The sequence below is a fragment of the Somniosus microcephalus genome, unplaced genomic scaffold (assembly GCF_052327205.1).
Source record: "Somniosus microcephalus isolate GS21.2 unplaced genomic scaffold, FLI_Smic_1.0 unresolved_chr3, whole genome shotgun sequence".
NCBI lineage: Eukaryota > Metazoa > Chordata > Chondrichthyes > Squaliformes > Somniosidae > Somniosus > Somniosus microcephalus.
In genome coordinates this window covers 62,363,644-62,383,369 of record NW_028225181.1, presented here as the reverse complement: position 1 = coordinate 62,383,369, position 19,726 = coordinate 62,363,644, and the positions used below count along the sequence as shown (strand labels likewise).

Here is a 19,726-nt window from a genome sequence, read left to right as displayed (position 1 = left end):
CAGACTGGGTGCAGGGAGGATGTTTCCCTGGCTGGGGTGTCTAGAACGAGGGGTCACTCTCTCAGGAAACGTGGTGGGAGATTTAGGACTGAGATGAGGAGAAATTTCTTCACTCACAGAGTTGAGATTCTGTGGAGTTATCTATCACAGAACGCTGTGGACGCCAGTCAGTATCCATATTTAAGAAGTAGATAGATTTCTGGACAAAAATGACTCAAGGGATATGGAGAGAGAGCGAGAATATGGTCTTGAGATAGAGGATCAGGCATGATCATATTGAATGGCACAGCAGGATCAAAGTGCCGAATGGACTACTCCTGCTCTTAATGTTCTATGTTTTTTTGAGAGAGAGAGACAGCGTGAGAGAGGGACAGAGAGAGAGAGAAACAGAGAGTGAGACCGGGCTCATTCCTACACACAGCCCGGGGCCTGGGGCCCGGTCCCAAACATCTCCTGGGGGCTGGGTCTCGGTCCAGCACTACCCGGGGGATGGGATATGTCCAACAATCCCCCTGTGGGATGGGGATCGGTCCCACACCCCCCTGCGGGATGGCATTCGATCCCTCACACCCTGGGTGTTAGCTTTAAATCCCACACACAACCTGGTAGCTGGGGCTCTCTCCCAAACAGGGAGGTCTTGCTGCAGTTATACAGGGTATTGGTGAGGCCACACCTGGAATACTGCGTGCAGTTTTGGTTTCCATTTTTAAGAAAAGATATACTTGCTCTCAAGGTGGTTTAGAGAAGGTTCACTCGGTTGATTCTGGAGATGAGTGAGTTGACGTATGAGGAAAGGTTGAGTAGGTTGGGACTCTACTCATTGGAGTTCAGTAGAATGAGAGGCGATCTTATCGAAACATATAAGATTGTGAGGGGGCTTGATCGGGTGGATGCGGTGAGGATGTTTCCACTGATGGGTGAGACTAGAACTGGGGGGCATATTCTTAGAATAAGGGGCTGCCCTTTCAAAACTGAGATGAGGAGAAACTTCTTCACTCAGAGGGTAGTAAATCTATGGAATTTGCTACCTCAGAGAGCTGTGGAAGCTGCAACATTAAATAAATTTAAAATGGAGATAGACAGTTTCCTAGCAGATAAGGGAATTAGGGGTTATGGGGAGAGGGCAGGGAAGTGGACGTGAGTCTAGATTCGGATCAGCCATGATCCTATTGAATGGCGGAGCAGGCCTGAGGGGCCGTATGGCCTACTCCTGCTCCTACTTCTTATGTTCTTATGTTCACACATCCTGGGGATTGAATCGCAGTCCAACACGCCCTATGGGCTGGAGCACGGTCCCTCAAACCCCCTGGGGGTGGAATTTGGTCCCACACACAGCCTGGAGGCTGTGGCTCAGTCTCACACACAACTTGATGAATAGGTTACAGTCCTACACACCCTGGTGGATGCAATCATTCTATGTGGCCTGATGGACAGGCCAGAAATGGAACGCGGCTGGAGCTCGAGCTGCAGATTAGTCTATCCACTTTCACTTCTTGTGGGTCAGAGACAGATGCAAACTGCAGCCAGGGAACACACATCAATGCTTAATTTAATTTATCAATTCGCAAAACCGATACTGCCCAGCCCGATCTTAAAAGGATCAGTTCTGCGATTCTGCCACAATGGCAGACATTGCTCCCCAATATGCCCCGTCCATTTTAGATTCGAGTCACGGCTGCACAATTACTCACCCGTTTTAATATTACCCCACTTTATTAGCATAGTGGATCCATAACTAAAATGACCCGGGTATATTGGACATTGCACTCGCTGTTTTTAATTTAAGCCCTTTTTCCCATGTCATGATCAATTAAGTTTATTGTCATGACTGGAAGAGGGCTGTAGAGATTGATGTCATTGGCCAGTCCCAGTAATAAATGGCACTCGGGGATGAAATGTGCATTAAAATGGTGCATTATTGTAGCCATTTTCAAGTGAACGTCGGCAAACTCTATCGGCGTCTTGTCTTTTCTCAGGAGTGATCACACGTTGACAATGAAAAAGCCCAGATTGATGGCTGATCTGGGGCGAAATTTGCAGATTAAATCATTTTCAGAATCACCTAATTATTTCTCAGCGAGGTTTTCAAAAGCTTCAAAGCAGCACTTGCATGTGTAATTTTTAAAGGATGTATGAATGATTTTATCCTTGATTGTGCCTTATACCATGGTTATAATTGCCAGTGGAAGCAGAGTCGATCACTCATTTTCCACTATAAGAATGAATTGAGACCATTTGGAAGAAACAGACCGAGCACTTTTCAAAGTGACTCCTGAACCTGCATCATGTTGGTTAGCCTTTTAATAAGTTTTGTTATTTTTAGTCTGTGTGGAAACGACCTGAAGGGCTCTTTATACAATAAATGCCAGAACTAATTTTAATGGTAGCTCTGGTGAGCACAATTCATTTTATTTGTGCAGCAATGTTCCCTCTAATTAGTTTTTAATGTGTGGTCCCTTTCAATTTGCTGCATCTCTTCCAGTGGCAGGAGCTGGTGAGCGGCCTGCACATGACCTCGCCATTGCTCCGCGGCCATGCACCTTCTTGGGAACATTGGTGTGCGGCCCTCAACAGCTCGCCAAAACTTGTTAACCGGCCTTCCAGCCCAAATAATTGCCCAGCCCTGCTCCACACTGTCCCCTCAAAAACTACCAAGGATAGTTATAGCACGGGTTAGGTACAGTGTAAATCTCCCTTTGAACCGTCCCATCAAACAGTCTGTGGGTCTTATGCAAAGTATGTCCGCTGCCAATGTGCCTGAATAAACCCGTTAAAGTGAGATATTCTGTACCCCGAACAGTCAGAGTGCTGACACTCTGGGACACATTTCTTATCTCAGTAGCTTACTGAATGTTTTATTAGACACTTGTAGAGATTCCCTACAGCGGTTTCATCTTCTCATTCCCTGCAATTCCCACCTCTTCTCCCAGTCTCATTCCACCCCGAACACCTTCTCCTAGGACACACTGATCCAACACAGAAACAAGACCCGGATATGAAGCTATGATCAATGCAGTAAGTTTTATTTCCGAGTACAGCCCATTATTCTGACAGCAGTAATACAGGGTCAGGGGATACGAGACCTAAAGAATCAAATAGAGCCTCTTTGCTGTGAACGAAGGTTTCATTCAGTGAGCTCGGGCTGGTGGGAATCAATCACTGGAGCTTTAATTTTAGCAGTGTGCAGCAAATCTTCCCATTGTAGCACCGTGACCAGATTCTCATTGCTATTACATTCGTCCACACATGTAAATTGTTCGTCATATCGTCGCAGTCGGCTAAAATCCAAAATGAAGAATGAATTGATTGATGGTTCTGAACACAGAGGGAGGGAGAACAATGAGTAAACATGAAGCGGAGTCTGTCAGTGTTACTGCGACGGACTCTGGAACACACATGAACCTTAAATCTTTCATACTTAATGAAAGCCCACGCCGCTCCCCCTCCCCCAATCTTTGTCCTGAAGGGCAGCCCAAAGTGCTTTCCTCAGAATGGAGCCCAACACCCCCCCTATCTGAGACCAGAGAGAGAAGATTGGACATTGATATAGAACCATTCCTGGCACCAGAAGGGCCCAGAGAGTTTCACAGACCATGGATTGTTTTTAAAGTGCCGACACTGTTTTGTAGGAAACGCGGCAACCAATTTGCCCACAGCAAATTCCCCAAACAGCAAATGAGATTTAACAGAATGGGTGTCTCTGCTCATGTTGGTTGAGAGAGTGATGTCAGTCCAAGACACCGGGAGAACCACCAACTCTTCAAATAATCCCCCAAACCATTCAAGTAAATCTCTTCTGAACCCTCACCAAAGCCTTTACATCCTGCCTGAAGTATGGTGCCCAGAATTGGACACAATACTCCGGCTGCGGCAGAACTAGTGTTTTCTATAGGTTTAGTATAGCTTTCTGGCTTTTGTACTCTATGCCTCTATTTAAGAAGCCCAGGATCCCATATGCTTTATGAACTACAACTGCTTTCTTAACCTGTTCTGCCACCAAGGATTTGTGCACAAGCACCCCAAGGTCTGGGGACTTGGACCCCCCTTCAAAAGTGTGTATGTTTTCTTCTGATTCTTCCTAACAAACTGTACACCTTGCACTTTTCAGTGCTGTATTTCATCTTCCATGTGTCCGCCCAATCCACCAGCCGGTTCATGTCTTCTTGAAGCCTATTACTATCTTCCTCACACTCCCAGGTTTCGAGTCAGCTGCAAATTTCAAAATTGTGCCTTTTACCAGCCACGTCCAAACCCCAGTTCTAATGGACACAGAAACAGGGAATGGGTGACCACCAGACAGAATGGGGACCAGACAGGTAGTGCAGGAGTCCCCGGTGTACATCTCGCTCTCCAACCAGTATTCTGTTCCATGTACTTGTGGTGGCGATGATTCCTCTGTAGAGTGCAGCCAGAGACAAGTCGATGGCACCACGGGTGGTTCAGCTGCACGGAGGGAGGGGAGGAAAAAGAGTGGAAGAGCAATAATGATAGGGGATTCCACAGTTAGGGGAGCAGACAGGCGTTTCTGTGGCTGCAGACGTGACTCCAGGATGGTATGTTGCCTCCGAGGTGCCATGGTCAAGAATGTCACTGAGCAGCTGCAGGAAACTGAATGGGGAGGGTAAACAGCCAGACGCATTTGGTTGTCATCTTCCAAAATTCAATAGATTCTGGAATGCTTCCTGCAGTTTGGAGGCTAGCAAATATAACCTCGCTATTTAAGAAAGGAGGGAGAGGGAAAACAGGGATCTATAGAACTGTAAGCATCACATCAGTAGTTGGGAAAATGCTGGAATCTATTATAAAGGATGCAATAACTGGGCACTTAGAAACTAATAGTAAGATTGAGCAGAGTCTTCATGGATTTATGAAAGGCAAATACTGTTTATCAAACCTATTGGAGTTCTTTGAGGATGTAACTAATGGAGTAGACAAACGGGAACCAGTAGATTTGTTGTATCTGGATTTTCAGAAGGCCGTCGATAAGGTCCCACACAGAGGTTGGTGAACAAAATTAGTGCACATTGAATTGGGCGTAATATACTAGCATGGATTGAGAATTGGTTAACAGACAGAAAACAGAGTAGGGATAAAATGGTCTTTGACAGGATGACAGGCTGTGACTAGTGGGGTACCGCAAGGATCGGTGCTTGGGCCCCAGCTATTCACAATCTATATGAATGATTTGGATGAGGGGATTAAATGTAACATTTCCAAATTTGCTGATGATACAAAGCCAGGTGGCAGTGTCAGTTGTGAATAGGATGTGAAGAGGATTCCAGGGGATATCGGCAGGCTCAGTGCATGGGTGGGAACATGGCAGATGGAATATAACGTGCATAAATGTGAATCTATCCACTTTGATAGAAAAAAACAGAAAGGCAGAGTATTTGGCAGTGGGGAAAATGCTAGAATCCATTAGAAAAGATGTAATAGCAGTGCACTTGGAAAACAGTGACAGGATCGGACAAAGTCAACATGGATTTACAAAAGGTTAAACATGCTTGACTAATCTACTGTAATTTTTTGAGGAGGTAACTGGTAGAAGAGGTAAGGGAGAACCAGTGGATGTGGTGTATTTGGACTTTCAGAAGGCTTTTGATAAGTTCCCGCATAAGAGATTAGCGTGTAAAGTTAAAGCACATGGGATTGGGGGCAAGGTACTGGCTTGGATAGAGAACTGGTTGGCAGACAGAAAGCAAAGAGTTGGCATAAACGGGTCTTTTTCCGAGTGGCAGGCACTGACTAGTGGGGTACAACAGGGATCGGTGATAGGACCCCAGCTCATCACAATATATATATATAAATTAACTAGACGAGGGAACTAGATGTAATGGCCTAGAAATTCATTGACGCCACTTTTGGGGCGCTAAAGTGGGGCGTCCGCTAAAGTTTGCATCCGCCCCCAAATCTAGGCCACTTCTCCGATATTCATTAGCTTTGCCCTACTAGTTCGGGCGAGCGCTAAAACTGCTGTTGGACGCCTCTCTTTGGGCGCTAAGCCGGAGGTGGTGATCGATAGCGCCGAGGCCGGGCGCAGCGCAGGGGCGGCCATCTCGTGACTGACAGCAGACACCCTGGCGCCGGCCAGCTCTTAAGGGGGAAGGGTCGACTGTGTCTGCTGCCACGCCCTGGATAGTGGAGCCCTCCAGCTAGGCCTGAACACTGCTGCTGGACCCAAATAGCGCCTGAAGACATGGAGAAGGCCCGTGAACGTGCACAGCGCTTCTCAGAGCGTGATCTGAGTGTGCTGCTTGCTGCTGTGGAGAAGAGGCACCATGTTTTGTACCCGGACAATGGCAAGAAGGCGACGGTCCTCGTCTACAGGAGAGCCTGGAGGCATGTCACCAGCAAGCTGTCAGCCAACAGCGAGGTCCCCAGGACCGGTGCCCAATGCCGCAAAAAGTTAAATGACCTCACACGCATTGTCAGGGTGAGTACCCTTTCCAATGACCTCCTCATCCTTGCATGTGCACCTCACATTATGGGCAAAGGGACCTGAAAGCTCTAATGGGCAGCCTTCATCCAGCAGCTATGGCACAGCCATGAGCATCAATTGCACATTCTGCACTGAACACACTGGCCAAGCTATTCCACCATGGGAGGCATTGCACACCAGATCATGGTGACACACTGGCCAGGCTATTCCACCATGGGAGGCAGTGCACACCAGATCATGGCGACACACTGGCCAGGCTATTCCACCATGGGAGGCAGTGCACACAAGATCATGGCGACACACTGGCCAGGCTATTCCACCATGGGAGGCAGTGCACACCAGATCATGGCAACACACTGGCCAGGCTATTCCACCATGGGAGGCAGTGCACACAAGATCCCGGCGACACACTGTACTTAGAGGCCGTCCTTTCTCTTGCAGGCCAAGCTGGTGAATAATCGCAAGAGCCGGACTGTGACCGGGGGAGGACGACCCCATATCCAGCCACTCACCGACCTGCAACATCGCATGGAGCACCTCATGGGTGGCTGGGTGATTGGGCCCGTTGCATGTGGAGATACCGACCCTGTTCTGGGCAGCAATGGTAAGGACATCACATTTTGTACCTCTCTCGTCCCACTTGCGCATCAGATATACATCCTTTGCCACTGTCCGACCAATGCAGTGAATGCCACCACTCATGCATCCCGGACTGACGCCCTCTCCTCACTCTAAAGCTACTCTTGTGCCTTCCTGCTTTCAGATGGTCAAGAGGAGGTCCCTCAACTTGCCAGTGACAGACCCTCCGAGGAGGAGCAGGAGGAGGAGCAAGAGGAAGGCGGCCCATCAGGGGAACCCTCAGCCGTGGCCACCCAGGCCAATGTAGGGGACACGTCTTCCCTGGAGGGCAGCGTGGCGGAAGTGTCGAAGGGGAGGGGAGCTCCTGGGACCTGTGTGCTGCAGAAAGGCAGCAGGGGGGTGGAAGCTCGGCGGCCTTCTCCCCAGAGGGGGAATGCATCAGAGGGGAGTCCAATTGCTGGGCCCAGCGGCCTCCAGCAATGCAGGAAGGGTCGGCCAGCTTGGCGGCCTGCTCCCCAGAGGGAGAGTCCGGCCTCCAGTCAGGAGATGCTCTTCGCCGAGGAGATGGAACGCCTCGAAGACTTGTCCGCGGACTCAGAGCACCGGCACACGGAGCTCATGGCGGCAGTGGCACGGTTGCCTGAGTCCATCGATTCCCTCTCTCGGTGTGTGCCGAGTTCGGGCCCTTAGAGGCCACCAGTCGGGTGGAATACAGGCCAGGTCTGTCAGCGACTGGCCAGGTGATTAGTGGTGCCGTCCAGTCACTGGCTGCTCTGCTGCGGTCAGTGAACAGGTCAACACGGGCACTCACTGCTGCCACACTCGCTGTGTCAGCCAGGCATCACCAGGGCACCCGGCGCACTGCAGCAGCACATTGGTCTGTCCCTCGGCAGATTGGTGCGCATGCTGCAGTGCTGGCCCAGGTGAGTGCCAGTGTCTCAGGCAACCAGCGAGCACCTGCCATCCGCCAGCTTGCCGCCATTCCTCCAGCCGCCACTGCCACTCCCCCAGTGGAGCTGCCAGGAGCTGTTGCAGTGACTGATGCTGGCCAGCCACAGCTGCAGCAATCAACAGCTGGCCGCTCGACGGCCAGACCTCGACTAGGCCGACCCCCAAGGGCATCTGCCGCCACGACATGTGCCCCTCAGGAGCCTGCCCCCAGCCTTGCAGCAGCCAATGGCCTTACTTTGAGGTGGAGCAGCAGGGCGGGCAGGGGCCACCCAAAGATGGCCAAGGCATCGCCCTAGCGGGCCAAGTAGTCGAATGTGTGGCCGTTTGTGTTTGTTTCTTGAGGCCGAGAATTGGATGTTTGTTTTTTGAAGGCCGATGATGTGATGTTTGTTTTGGACGAAGGCCGAGAATGACGGCCATTTTAGTTGCCCTATTTTGTTAATCCTCCCCAGGTTGTGGGAGCGAGTAATGTGTTTGAGTGTTTTTTGGGGGTTTCATCTGTTTTTGGTTTTCATGTGGGAAGGGCCCAGAGTTTGTACAATAAAGCATTTTATTTATTCACATTGTCCATGTTTGATCTTTGAAGTGTTTGTTGCCTTAACCGGCTGAGGGCTTGCGGAGCAGCTGCAATCATGTTCTATCATTGGCACAAGCCATTCCCTGACAGGGGGCCTAGAAGTGACGTTCAATAAGCCACCGACGGGCGGCCCTTGGACCTTGTGCGCCCCTCCTGGGCTGGTACTCCTCGTCCTCGTCATCCTCATGCTCCTCCTGCTCCTCCTCCTGAGGTGGTGGTCCAACGTGAGGTGGCAGTGCCTGAGTCCTGCGGATAGCCAGGTTGTGCAGCATGCAGCAAACGATGACGAATTGGGAGACTCGATCCTGCGAATACTGGAGGGCTCCCCCGGAGCGATCGAGACAGCGGAACCGTTGCTTGAGCACGCTGATTGTTTGTTCTATGAGGTTCCTCGTCGCTTGATGGCTCTCGTTGTATGCCTCTTCAGCGGGGGTCGTGGGCGCGCGGAGCGGGGTCATGAGCCAGGTACACAAAGGATAGCCTTTGTCCCCGATAAGCCATCCTCTTGGGGGAGGCTGTGCCTGGAACATGTCAGCCACAGTTGTCTGTCGCAGGATAAAGGCATCGTGGCTGCTGCCTGGAAAGCGGGCATTGACAGCTAGGATGCGCTGCCTGTGGTCACACACCAGCTGTACATTGAGGGAATGGTAGCCCTTCCGGTTGCGGTACTCCTCGGCATGCTCAAGAGGTGCCCGCAAAGCCACATGCGTGCAGTCAATGGCGCCCTGCACCATGGGGAAGCCCGCTATTCTTGCAAACCCCACTGCACGCTGCTGCTGCTTGTCCAGGGTCATGGGGAAGGAGATGAATCGATGTCTCCTTCTGAAAAGGGCTTCGGTCACCTGGCGGATGCAGCAATGCACGGCGAACTGGGAGATGTTAGCGATGTCCCCAGTAGCGGATTGGAAGGAGCCGGAGGCATAGAAGTTGAGAGCCACTGTCACCTTTACTGCCACCGACAGAGACGTCCTGCGCATCAGCTGTGGCTGCAGATCTCTCTGAAGCAGCCGGCAGATGTCTGCAACCACCTCTCTTCGGAATCGCAGCCTCCTAACACACATCGCGGCAGACATGGTCAGATAGGAGGTCTGCTGGCGGTATACCCTGCGTGGGTAAGGCCTCAGTTGGTGATGCCTGTTGCCCCCTCTGTGTCTAGCCAGGGCTGCCACTCTCTCACAGCGTCTGTAAGCCCTTCTGGCATAAGGCTGAAATTCAGCGTTGCCACCCAATGCAGCCCCCATTATATGCTGGCAAACACTGAGCTCTGAATGAAGGCAAAGATAATTGGTAAGCTCTGGCCTGAGCCAAAAATACCTGTCCAAGTGTTGGTCCAAACCAGTAAACTCTCCTCCTTGGTCTCTGTCCAAAAAACCGTTGCACAAGAGTGAATGCTGCAAAATGGCTGGCCTTTATACTGCTGGGTAAGTGCCCTTTAATTAGCGCTCCCCCCGGCCCGGCTGGCCTGTGTACCGTTCCACTTCACAGTCGCTCGGGACGCCCGGCGCACAATGGGCCGGCGCGAGTGAAGTTCCGGTTTGGGGTGCACAAAGGGCGTTGCACTATTAAATGACGTCATGATCTGCGCGCGCAGCAGGGCGCGCGCTAAGACTTTGCGCCGGCGCTAAATGTGTCCTGAAGTTGGGGAGAGGCGCAGATCGCGCTGCGCCCGGGTGATAAGCGCCTAGTGCTCGAGATCTACTCCCCCTAAGGCGCTAACGGCTGGCACGCCCAACTAATTTCTAGGCCCTGGTCTTCCGATTCTCCCGCCCTACAATCTATCACAGCTCTGCTGCTCTCAATTTAACCACCTTTAAAATAGGAGTTAAAAACCAATATTGGTTCGTATGTTATATTATTCCTGGCAGGTATACTTCAGGCATTAAAACTCAATCGAAGTTTTAATAATTTCCAGTATTGTAATGGGGAAATAATTGGTTTTCTATTTTTCAATAAGGATGATTTTGGTCATATACCATCGGGTCAATTGCAATGTTCCTTTTTTCACACACCCAACCCTCCGGTCCGGCTCTTTGTGAATGTTTTTTGTGGCTCTGAAAAGAGCCGTTTGATATTGAAGGTATTCATCCTCTGATTGGTCTCCCCTTTAGGAGCTGTCCTCTTGCTCTGAGCAAACTTGGCTTTCTTTCTCCGACAGGGAGGTCTCCTCCTGAGCGGAGGTTTGGTCCGCTTCCTGCTCTGGTTGTTTGGCCAGCTTTCTCGGCTTTGCACGCTGGCCTTTGCCTTTCCCTTCGGCCCTGGCCGCCTTCTTCCCCTTGGGTTTGCGGGCGGTGGCCCTCCTCGCCCCCTTCCTGGCGGCGCCCTGTTTCTTGGTCTTCCTGGGCAAGCCTCTGCTCCTGGGCACCGCTTTCCTGTCCGCACCTTGCTTCATCCTCCTCCTCCTCCTCCTCCTTTCCCTGGCGGCGGCGGCGGACTCCCTCTTGGGTTTCTCCTCCTCCTCCCGGTCGCCCCACCTCTTGCTGAGCCTCACGGAGCCCGAGGCGTCGGTGCCGGTGGGCTGCAGCAGTGAGCCTTTGGTCACCAGGCTCCGGGCCGCCTGGTGGACCCGCCAGTTGTTTCTGGCCACGTCGTAGCCGTGGCCCGAGAGGACCTTCTTGAGAGCCGAGAGCCCGAGCCCCCGGCACTCCTTGGTGGACGCCACCACCTCCAGGATCTGCTGGGACACGGTGGCGCCGGGTCTCCTGGCCAGGAGCGCAGTCCTGGTCTTCATCCTGGTGTTCCTGGCAGGGAGAGTGTCGGCCATGGCTTGGGCTGGGACCTTCTCTCTCTATCTATCTATCTGAGTGTGTGTTGGGGGATGAAGAGTTTCCAGCAGCCGGCGCTATTTCACCAGGCGAACCGGATGCTGCAGAGCCAAAGGTCTCATCTCCTGAAAAATGCCCACCAACAAAACACAAAACAAAGTCGCCTTCTTTCCAAAGCGCGTATCACCTCAGAGCGATTATATATCCCCAGAGACATTCTCTCTCACTCTTTACGGAGGTCACTGACCATCATCAAAGACCCTACCCACCCCAGCCGCAGTCTGTTCGCCCCCCTGCCATCCGGGAGACGCTACAGATGCATTCGCACCCGAACGACCAGATTTAGGAACAGCTTCTTTCCCAGGGCTGTCATCCTACTAAACTCTGCTAATAAACTCTAAAGCCTGCACATCTGCCAATGCACTTTATTATGTTTATGTTTATGTATTACAAGCCAAATGAATGTTGAATGTTAAATGTCTTAATCTAAATGTACACTCTCGGGAGCCACAAGCCTACATTTCGTTGTACTGCACTTGTACACTAACAATGACAATAAAGTTGATTATTATTATTATTAAGTTCTTCTGAATCTTATGCTTTTTTCATGTATCTTTAGCTCAACTCTCTGTAAAGACTTGAGCGTCTCTTCATCTCTTTCCCCCGTGAAGCGTCTTGGGATGTGTTTCGACCTTAAATGTCATTTGTAAATGCGAGTTGTGCAGATTTCTTGATCTGGGAAAATGTGTCCGTCTTATCTCCTACTCCAAGTCGCGGTCTCAATGATATCTTGTCTCCAAGTTCTCCCCTTCCCTGTACAAAACAAAGGTCTTCCTAAACCGAAATGTGGCGTCACTGAACATTAATGCTTGAACTACCTCCTATTTTACCCGCTTTTTTCCACAATATTGGCGGTCCGGCAACATTGATCTTCGCTGTACTCCTGGGTCTCAATATCAAGAGTAAATTCTTCAACTGGCAGGGAAGAGCCTTGGTTTCAACCGAAATCCTTGTTCTCGGAGTTATTGAGCGCCGATTGCCCCCTTCCCCGTGAATTCCCCAATCTCTTCAGGGACTTATACTCAAAAGTAAGAAATGCGAATTAAAACAGCTTTCATAAATAGAACGCACCACATGTAGATGGATGAACCGGACGATTAATTTAGCAATTCATTGCATTAACATACAGCCTAACAGAAGTATTTGTTCAGGGGTCTCGGTTTTGTTTTATAGCTCCGTTTTAAGGCTTTGCGAAGTGGCTCTTAAAAGAGCCGTTTGGTGATTTAATTGCAGGTTTTATTTTGGGAGGGGGACTCTACTTGGAGCTGGTGTATTTGGTGACCGCCTTGGTCCCCTCCGAGACGGCGTGCTTGGCCAGTTCCCCGTGCAGCAGGAGGCGGACGGCGGTCTGGATCTCCCGGCCGGGAGGAGATGGTCTGGTGTTTGGTGTAATGGATCAGGCGGGAGGCCTCGCAGGCGATGCGCTCGAAGATGTCGGTGAGGAACAAGTTCATGACACTCATGGCCTTGGAGGAGATGCCGGTGTCGGGTCGGGGTGGACCTGCTTCAGCACCTTGTAGATGTAGATGCTGTAACTCTGCTTCCTGCTCCTCCTGTGCTTCCTGTCCCCTCTCCTGGTCATTTTCATGGCGGTTTTCTTGGAGCCCTTCTTGGAGACGGCGCCCTTGGCACCGGCTGTGGTGGAACTGGTGGAAACAGCAGCAGCAGTCGGCATGGCAAGCCCTTCAATTCCTTCTCCACCTCGACTGGTTAATAAAAACACAAAGCAACATCGAACTGCAGCCCGCAACCCCTCCTTTATATACACTGCTTTATGCTAATGAGGGATGCCAAATTGTCTATTCCAATTGGCTGATCCTTGACACACCACATGTTCATTCTGCACAAATCACAGTCAACTATCAAGTTTTTTTTGTCAGCAGCCGCTGCCACGCAAGGAATGGGGAAACCTTAATTTGCTGGAGCAAAATCCCGAAGCTATATATATATATAAAAAAATCTCATACTCTCATGTGACACGTCCACAGTAAATGTCTTATGCGAAATAAATTCATTCGAGCCACAACAATTCTGGAACTCCCCATAATATACAAATTAGACGGGTCCCAGAAACGACAAAAGAGATTGTCTAAGAAAAAAATATATGCGCTTAATCGCTTCTGTTTAAGAAAGGCCACTGCAATATTAGTTACTTACTAAAACCCTTATGGCATAGTACACAAATGCTGAACCTGAGGCAATTTATTTGGTATTTTAAAAGATTCTCAGGATGTAGGCATCGCTGGCAAGGCCAGCTTATATTGCCCATCCCTAATCGCCCTTGAGAAGGAGGTGGTGAGCCGTCTCCTTGAACCGCTGCAGTCCGACTGGTGAAGGTACTCCCACAGTGCTGTTAGAGAGGGCGTTCCAGGATTTTGACCCAGTGACGATGAAGGATCGGCGATATATTTCTAAGTCAGGATGATGTGTGACTTGGAGGGGAACTTGGAGGTGGTGGTGTTCCCCTGCGCCTGCCGCCCTTGTCCTTCTAGGTGGGAGAGGTCGCGGGTCTGGGAGGTGCTGCCGAAGAAGCCTTGGCGAGTTGCTGCAGTGCATCTTGTCGATGGTCCACACTGGAGAGTATTCCATCACACTCCTGACTTGTGCCTTGTAGATGGTGGAAAGGCTTGGAGTCAGGAAGTGAGACACTCACTGCAGAATACGCTGGAAACATGAGGTAAAGTAGGGCGACATGGATGATCGTATGGAGCAGAAACACCAACACAATTCCAACTCTTAATCCAATGACTACCAATCATTTCTGTGACTATTTTTTCTCCAACTCATTCTAGTCTGCAAGATGCTTCACGACGGCTGCAGCTGGTTGCAAAGGCTCCCGAGAGCTGGAGGACAACCGCCAGGATCATTCGAAGATTCTCGGGTTTATCGGCCGCAGCAATGATTTAAAAATAAAGATATTTATTGTATAATTCTGGAACAACCTCTTTCATCTGAAGGGTGTGGTGGCTCTGAAAAGAGCCTGTTGTTTTGGTCCACACGGGTAGTATTTCTGTTTTGGGTTTTCAGTCTTGGCCGCCGCCCGTGGGGCTGCTGCCGCCTTCTGGTCTCGGCAGCTCCCGGGCTTCCTGCCCCTGGAGGGGACCTGGGGCCCCCGACGGCTCCCGGGTCGCCCGATGGGCCTCGCCCCCTGGCGGACCCCACCCGCCCACTCCTCGGCCTTTCTCCAGCGGGCGGCAGCAGCAGGATCACCGCCCCCGGCCTCCTTCCTCCTCCGCCCCCTGGGCTTGTTCTTGCCGGCCGGCCGCACCAGCGAGGCCTCGGTCACCAGGCTCCGCACCGCCTGCTTCACCCGCCAGTTAATGCGCGGCATGTCGTAGCCGGCGGCCGACAGCGCCTGCTTGACGGCTGCCAGCGACAGGCCGCGCCGCTCCCTGGAAGCCGCCACCGCCTGCAGGATGTGGCCCGACACCGTGGGCCCGCCCGCCGGCCGCGCCTTGGGCTGGGCTCCTCCTCTTCCTGGCGTTGCAGCCTCGGGCCGGGCCTTTGGTCTGGTCGCCCGAAGCCATTTTATTTTGTCGCTCAGTCAGCGCCTACCCCCATCCTCCGGCTGCTCTGCGCTCCTCACCGCGCCGAGTCCAGTTGCTCCGCTCAGCGCCTCACCCCCTCCTACGGCTGCTCCGCGCTCCTCACCGCGCCGAGTCCAGCTGCTCCGCTCAGCGCCTCCCCCCCTCCTCCGGCTGCTCCGCGCTCCTCACCGCGCCGAGTCCAGCTGCCGAGCGGCGGTGGCGGCCGCGCCTTTTGTAAGCTCAAGGCGGACGGTCCAGAGGCAACTCCTCCACCGGGACCTGGCGCGTGGCCGAGCGCCACCTGCGACTCTTTCTGTGTGAGTGTGAGCGTGAAAAGATTTGGTTGCATTCTTCAAACCTTCAACCCCTCCCTCTCCCTAGGCGGCTGCATCCCATTTTGTTGCATTCTTCAAACCTTCAACCCCTCCCTCTCCCGAAGCGGGTGCATCCCTTTTGGTTGCATTCTTCAAACCTTCAACCACTCCCTCTCCCTAGGCGGGTGCATTCCTTTTGGTTGCATTCTTCAAACCTTCAACCCCTCCCTCTCCCGAAGCGGGTGCATCCCTTTTGGTTGCATTCTTCAAACCTTCAACCCCTCCCTCTCCCACGGCGGGTGCATCCCTTTTGGTTGCATTCTTCAAACCTTCAACCCCTCCCTCTTCCTAGGTGGCTGCATCCCATTTTGTTGCATTCTTCAAACCTTCAACCCTTCCCTCTCCCTAGGCGGGTGCATTCCTTTTGGTTGCATTCTTCAAACCTTCAACCCCTCCCTCTCCCAAGGTGGGTGCATCCCTTTTGGTTGCATTCTTCAAACCTTCAACCCCTCCCTCTCCCAAGGTGGGTGCATCCCTTTTGGTTGCATTCTTCAAACCTACAACCCCTCTTTCACCCGAGGCGGTGCATCCATTACATTAACCATGCGAACTAAACTTTGAATTCGGGTTTGCCTCACACCGATTACTCCATTCCGCGACCGGTGGGTGCCGTGGGGACTGGAGTGCATTATCAACCCGGAATTTAATTTTAATTTAATTTGTTAAGTTTTATTTAAAGTTTTATTAATTTACAGACATTTTGTTTAAGTACCCAATCAAAAGAGTACACCGATTACTCCTCAGATAACGAAGCAGTCCCTGCCCGCCTGCAGCAAGACCCAGACAACATTCAGGACTGGGCTGATAATTGACAAGTGCCAGACAATGACCAGCTCCAACAAGAGAGAGAGCCTAGCCACCTCCCCTTGACATGCAATGGGACAGCATTCTTCAAACCTACAACCCAACACCCACCTCCCCTCAATGGGCAGGTGCATCAAATTTGGCTGCATTCTTCAAACTTTCAATACCCCCCTCCCCCTCCCTGGGCAGGTGCATCCGATCTGGTTACGCTCTTCAAACTTTGAATTCGGGCTTGTCTTACACCAATTACTCCTCAGGCAATGAAGCAGTCCTTGCCTGCATGCAGCAAGACCTGGACAGCATTCAGGCTTTGGCTGATAAGTGGCTAGTAACATTCGCAACTCACAAGTTTCAGGCAATGACCATTTCCAACAAGAGAGAGTCTAGCCACCTCCCCTTGACATTCAACGGGATTATCATCACGTCACAGTTCAAGAAGGCAGCTCAAGGGCAATTAGGGATGGGCAATAAATGCCGACCTTATCAGTGACGCCCACATCCCATGAATGAATAATAAAAAAAGATTGAACCATATTTTAAAACACGTCACAACAGGATTAAACAGCCTATTACTCAGCATACAGCAAACAAAGTCTATTTAACAAACTACAGGAAACATAACTCATGACCGAAACGACAGCAAAGTCTCCTGATAATAGAGAGTTTATTTCTCCAATGAAATGCCGTGAGTGGAGGATAGTTCCATAATAGAAATGATATGCTTAAAATTAATCCCAGTCATTTACAGCTGTGTGGTCTCCAGGCATGATTGATGCAGGTATTTCCAAATCATCTCCATTCTGCCTGGTGCTTGAAATATCACTATATGCAGTCATGTGAAAATCGTGTTTCCGACATTACAACAGCGACTGCACTTCAAAATACTTCATTGGCTGTACAGCGCTTTGAGACATCCTGAGGTGGTGAAAGGCGCTGAGGGCGGTGTCAGGGATGCTTAAGTCCACTCCAGCTGAACTTGCTCCCGGTGCAGTCCCACATTGCCCCGCCTGCCATTCACCACGATGCCACCGTGCTCCATGAGATGGAAGAAATCATGAGCAACGTTGACCTTCCCATTCACAAAGACTGGATAAACCCACCACGAAGGCGCTGAAAGTTGCACCGGCCATTCTGGGAAACAGCAGCCACTTTTGATGCAGCTGGTATCGACCCACTATCCAGATGGACAGATTCGTGGGATGCATGCAACATAAAGAACCGACACCTCATCACTGACTCAACAGCAGAGGCCCCTGGCTTTGACCTCGCTCAAAGACAGCGGACAGCGCTCAACCCAATCCGCACAGGACATGGACGCTGCGGCCAGCCGCTCCACAAGTGGAAGATGAGGGACGGCCCGATGTGCGACTGTGGCCATGAGTCCCAGACCATGGAACACATCACACATGCCCACTAAAGATCTGTTGTGGGAGGCCCCTCATTTCTCCGCTCGGCATCTCAGGAGGCCATCGGATGGACGGCCAAACTAGACATCCCATCATAAGCTTTACCCACCAGACCAAAGTAGTAGTAATGCAAGTCTTTCTTTGTTTCTTTTTCCAGCAACAAATTGTTTTGTTATTAATGCAAAAGGGCTTTTATATCGGTGGACAACTGAGGCCATACTAAGACCAGAGGCGGAGACCGAGATCTGGTTCAATGGTCAATATAGAATCTACAGCACAGAAACAGACCATTTGGCCCAACAGCTCGATGCCGATGTTTATACTGCCCACAAACCTCCTACCACTTGAATTGCCCCTTCCCACCCTAGCCCTCTATTCTGCACTGTACTACAGTGTCAGCTGTGGCTCAGTGGGCAGCACACTCGCCTCTGAGTCAGAAGGTTGTGGGTTCATAGTCCCACTCCAGAGACTTGAGCACATAAAACTAGGCTTGCAGTGCAGTGCTGAGGGAGTGCGGCATTGTCGGAGGTGCCGTCTTTCAGATGAGACGTTAAAACCAAGGTCCTGTCTGCCCTCTTAGGTGGATGTAAAAGATCCCATGGCACTATTTCGAAGCAGAGCAGGAGAAGTTCTCTCTGGTGTCCTAGCCAATACTTATCCCTCAGCCATCATAACACAAACAGATTATCTGGTTATTATCACGTTGCTGTTTGTGGGAGCTTGCTGTAGGCAAATTGGCTGCCACATTACAACAGTGACAACACTCCAAAAGTACTTCATTGGCTGTAAAGCGCTTTGAGATGTCCGGTGGTCATGAAAGGCGCTATATAAATGCAAGTCTTTCCTTCTTTAGTCCCTTCTCCCTCATGTATGCATCAAGCCTCACCTTAAATGCACCGGTGCTCTCTGCTTCAACCGTTCCATGTGGCAGCCAGTTCCACATTCTCACCACTCTCTGTGTCAAAATAATCCTCCTGAATTCCTTATTTGATCTGTTAGTGGCTCTCTTATGTTTAAGCCCACTTGTTCTGGACCCACAAGTGGAAACAATTTCTCCACATCCACCCCATAGAACCCCTTCCTAATTTGAAAGACCTTGATCGGGTCTCCTCGTAGTCATCACTTCTCCGGAGAAAAGAACCCCAGCCTGCTGATAGTTCCCGTGCTCTCGATTCTGGAAACATTCTTGTAAGTCTTTCCTGCAGTTTTTCCAATGCTTCAGTATCCTTTTTGTAATATGGATACAAGAACAGTACACAGTACTCCAGTGGTGGTCTAACCAAGGTTCTATATAAATTGGCATCTCTGCTTTTTTATTCAATTTCTCCAGCAATGAACCTCAGTAATTTATTTGTACTCTTTATGACCTTATCAAGGTGTGTTACTTCGGTTAGCAATTTACGTACTGTATCTGTATTCCCAGGTATAAGTGGCCTCCTTATTCCACTTACCAAAATGAACCACCTCACACTTAGCTATAGTGAATTTCATTTGCCATTTATCTGCCCATTCTGCAAGCCTGTTTATATCTTCCTGTGTTTTGGTGTAGCTCCCCACATTATTAGCTCTACCACACCCCCCCCAACCTCACCCCAATTTGGTATCAAATTGATCGATTTTTGTTAGGCAAAGTTATTAAGGGTCACGGGAACAAGGTTGGTAGAGGGGGTTGAGATACAGATCAGCCATGATCTCATTGAATGGCGGAACAGGCTCGAGGGGCTGAATGGCCTCCTCCTGTTCCTATATGCCAATCAACAAATTTCGACTCTAGATCTCCGATTTCTGAGTCTAAATCATTTATATATATATATCTATAAGGTGAACAACGGTGGTCCCTGTAGGACACCACTTCCCATTTTCTGCCAGTCCATGAAACGTCCCTTAACTTCTATCCTGTTTTATAGCCATCTTTGCTAAAATCACCAATGTTTAGAACGTAAAGGAGACTGGGGAAATTGTCCAATTTTGCATTTTTAGATTCATTATAGATTTTCATGACTACATAAGACCAGGTTAAAATTTGGTCGCAAACCAGTACAATGGAAGGATATGCTTTTAGTTCCAATTCTGCAATTGGAGCTTTTGCCCTGCCAAGCAATACACCTAGGCACTGAAGAAAGAAACCTGGCCTGTTTGTCCAGTTCTCCCCAGGCTGAAGATGCACGGCAGCCTTGATCTCCCTGGACGGAATGGTTGAGCGCTCGGTATAACAGGCCTAACGAAAAGCCTTGTTTGTGACAAGTT

The 19,726-nt window shown here is 50.5% G+C and overlaps 1 protein-coding gene across 1 annotated transcript; it reads right to left on the bottom strand.

The window, feature by feature from the left end:
• Positions 1 to 10,650: 10,650 nt before the first annotated feature.
• Positions 10,651 to 11,307, bottom strand: LOC147091616 (uncharacterized). The gene has a single exon (XM_085976615.1). It carries the CDS (start codon positions 11,305 to 11,307, stop codon positions 10,651 to 10,653), a length of 657 nt encoding a protein of 218 aa, XP_085832741.1.
• Between the last annotated feature and the right edge of the window lie 8,419 nt (positions 11,308 to 19,726).

Bases quoted from the DNA above. Each gene is read 5' to 3' on its own strand.
- LOC147091616 (XM_085976615.1), bottom strand. From the start codon at position 11,307: ATGGCCGACACTCTCCCTGCCAGGAACACCAGGATGAAGACCAGGACT.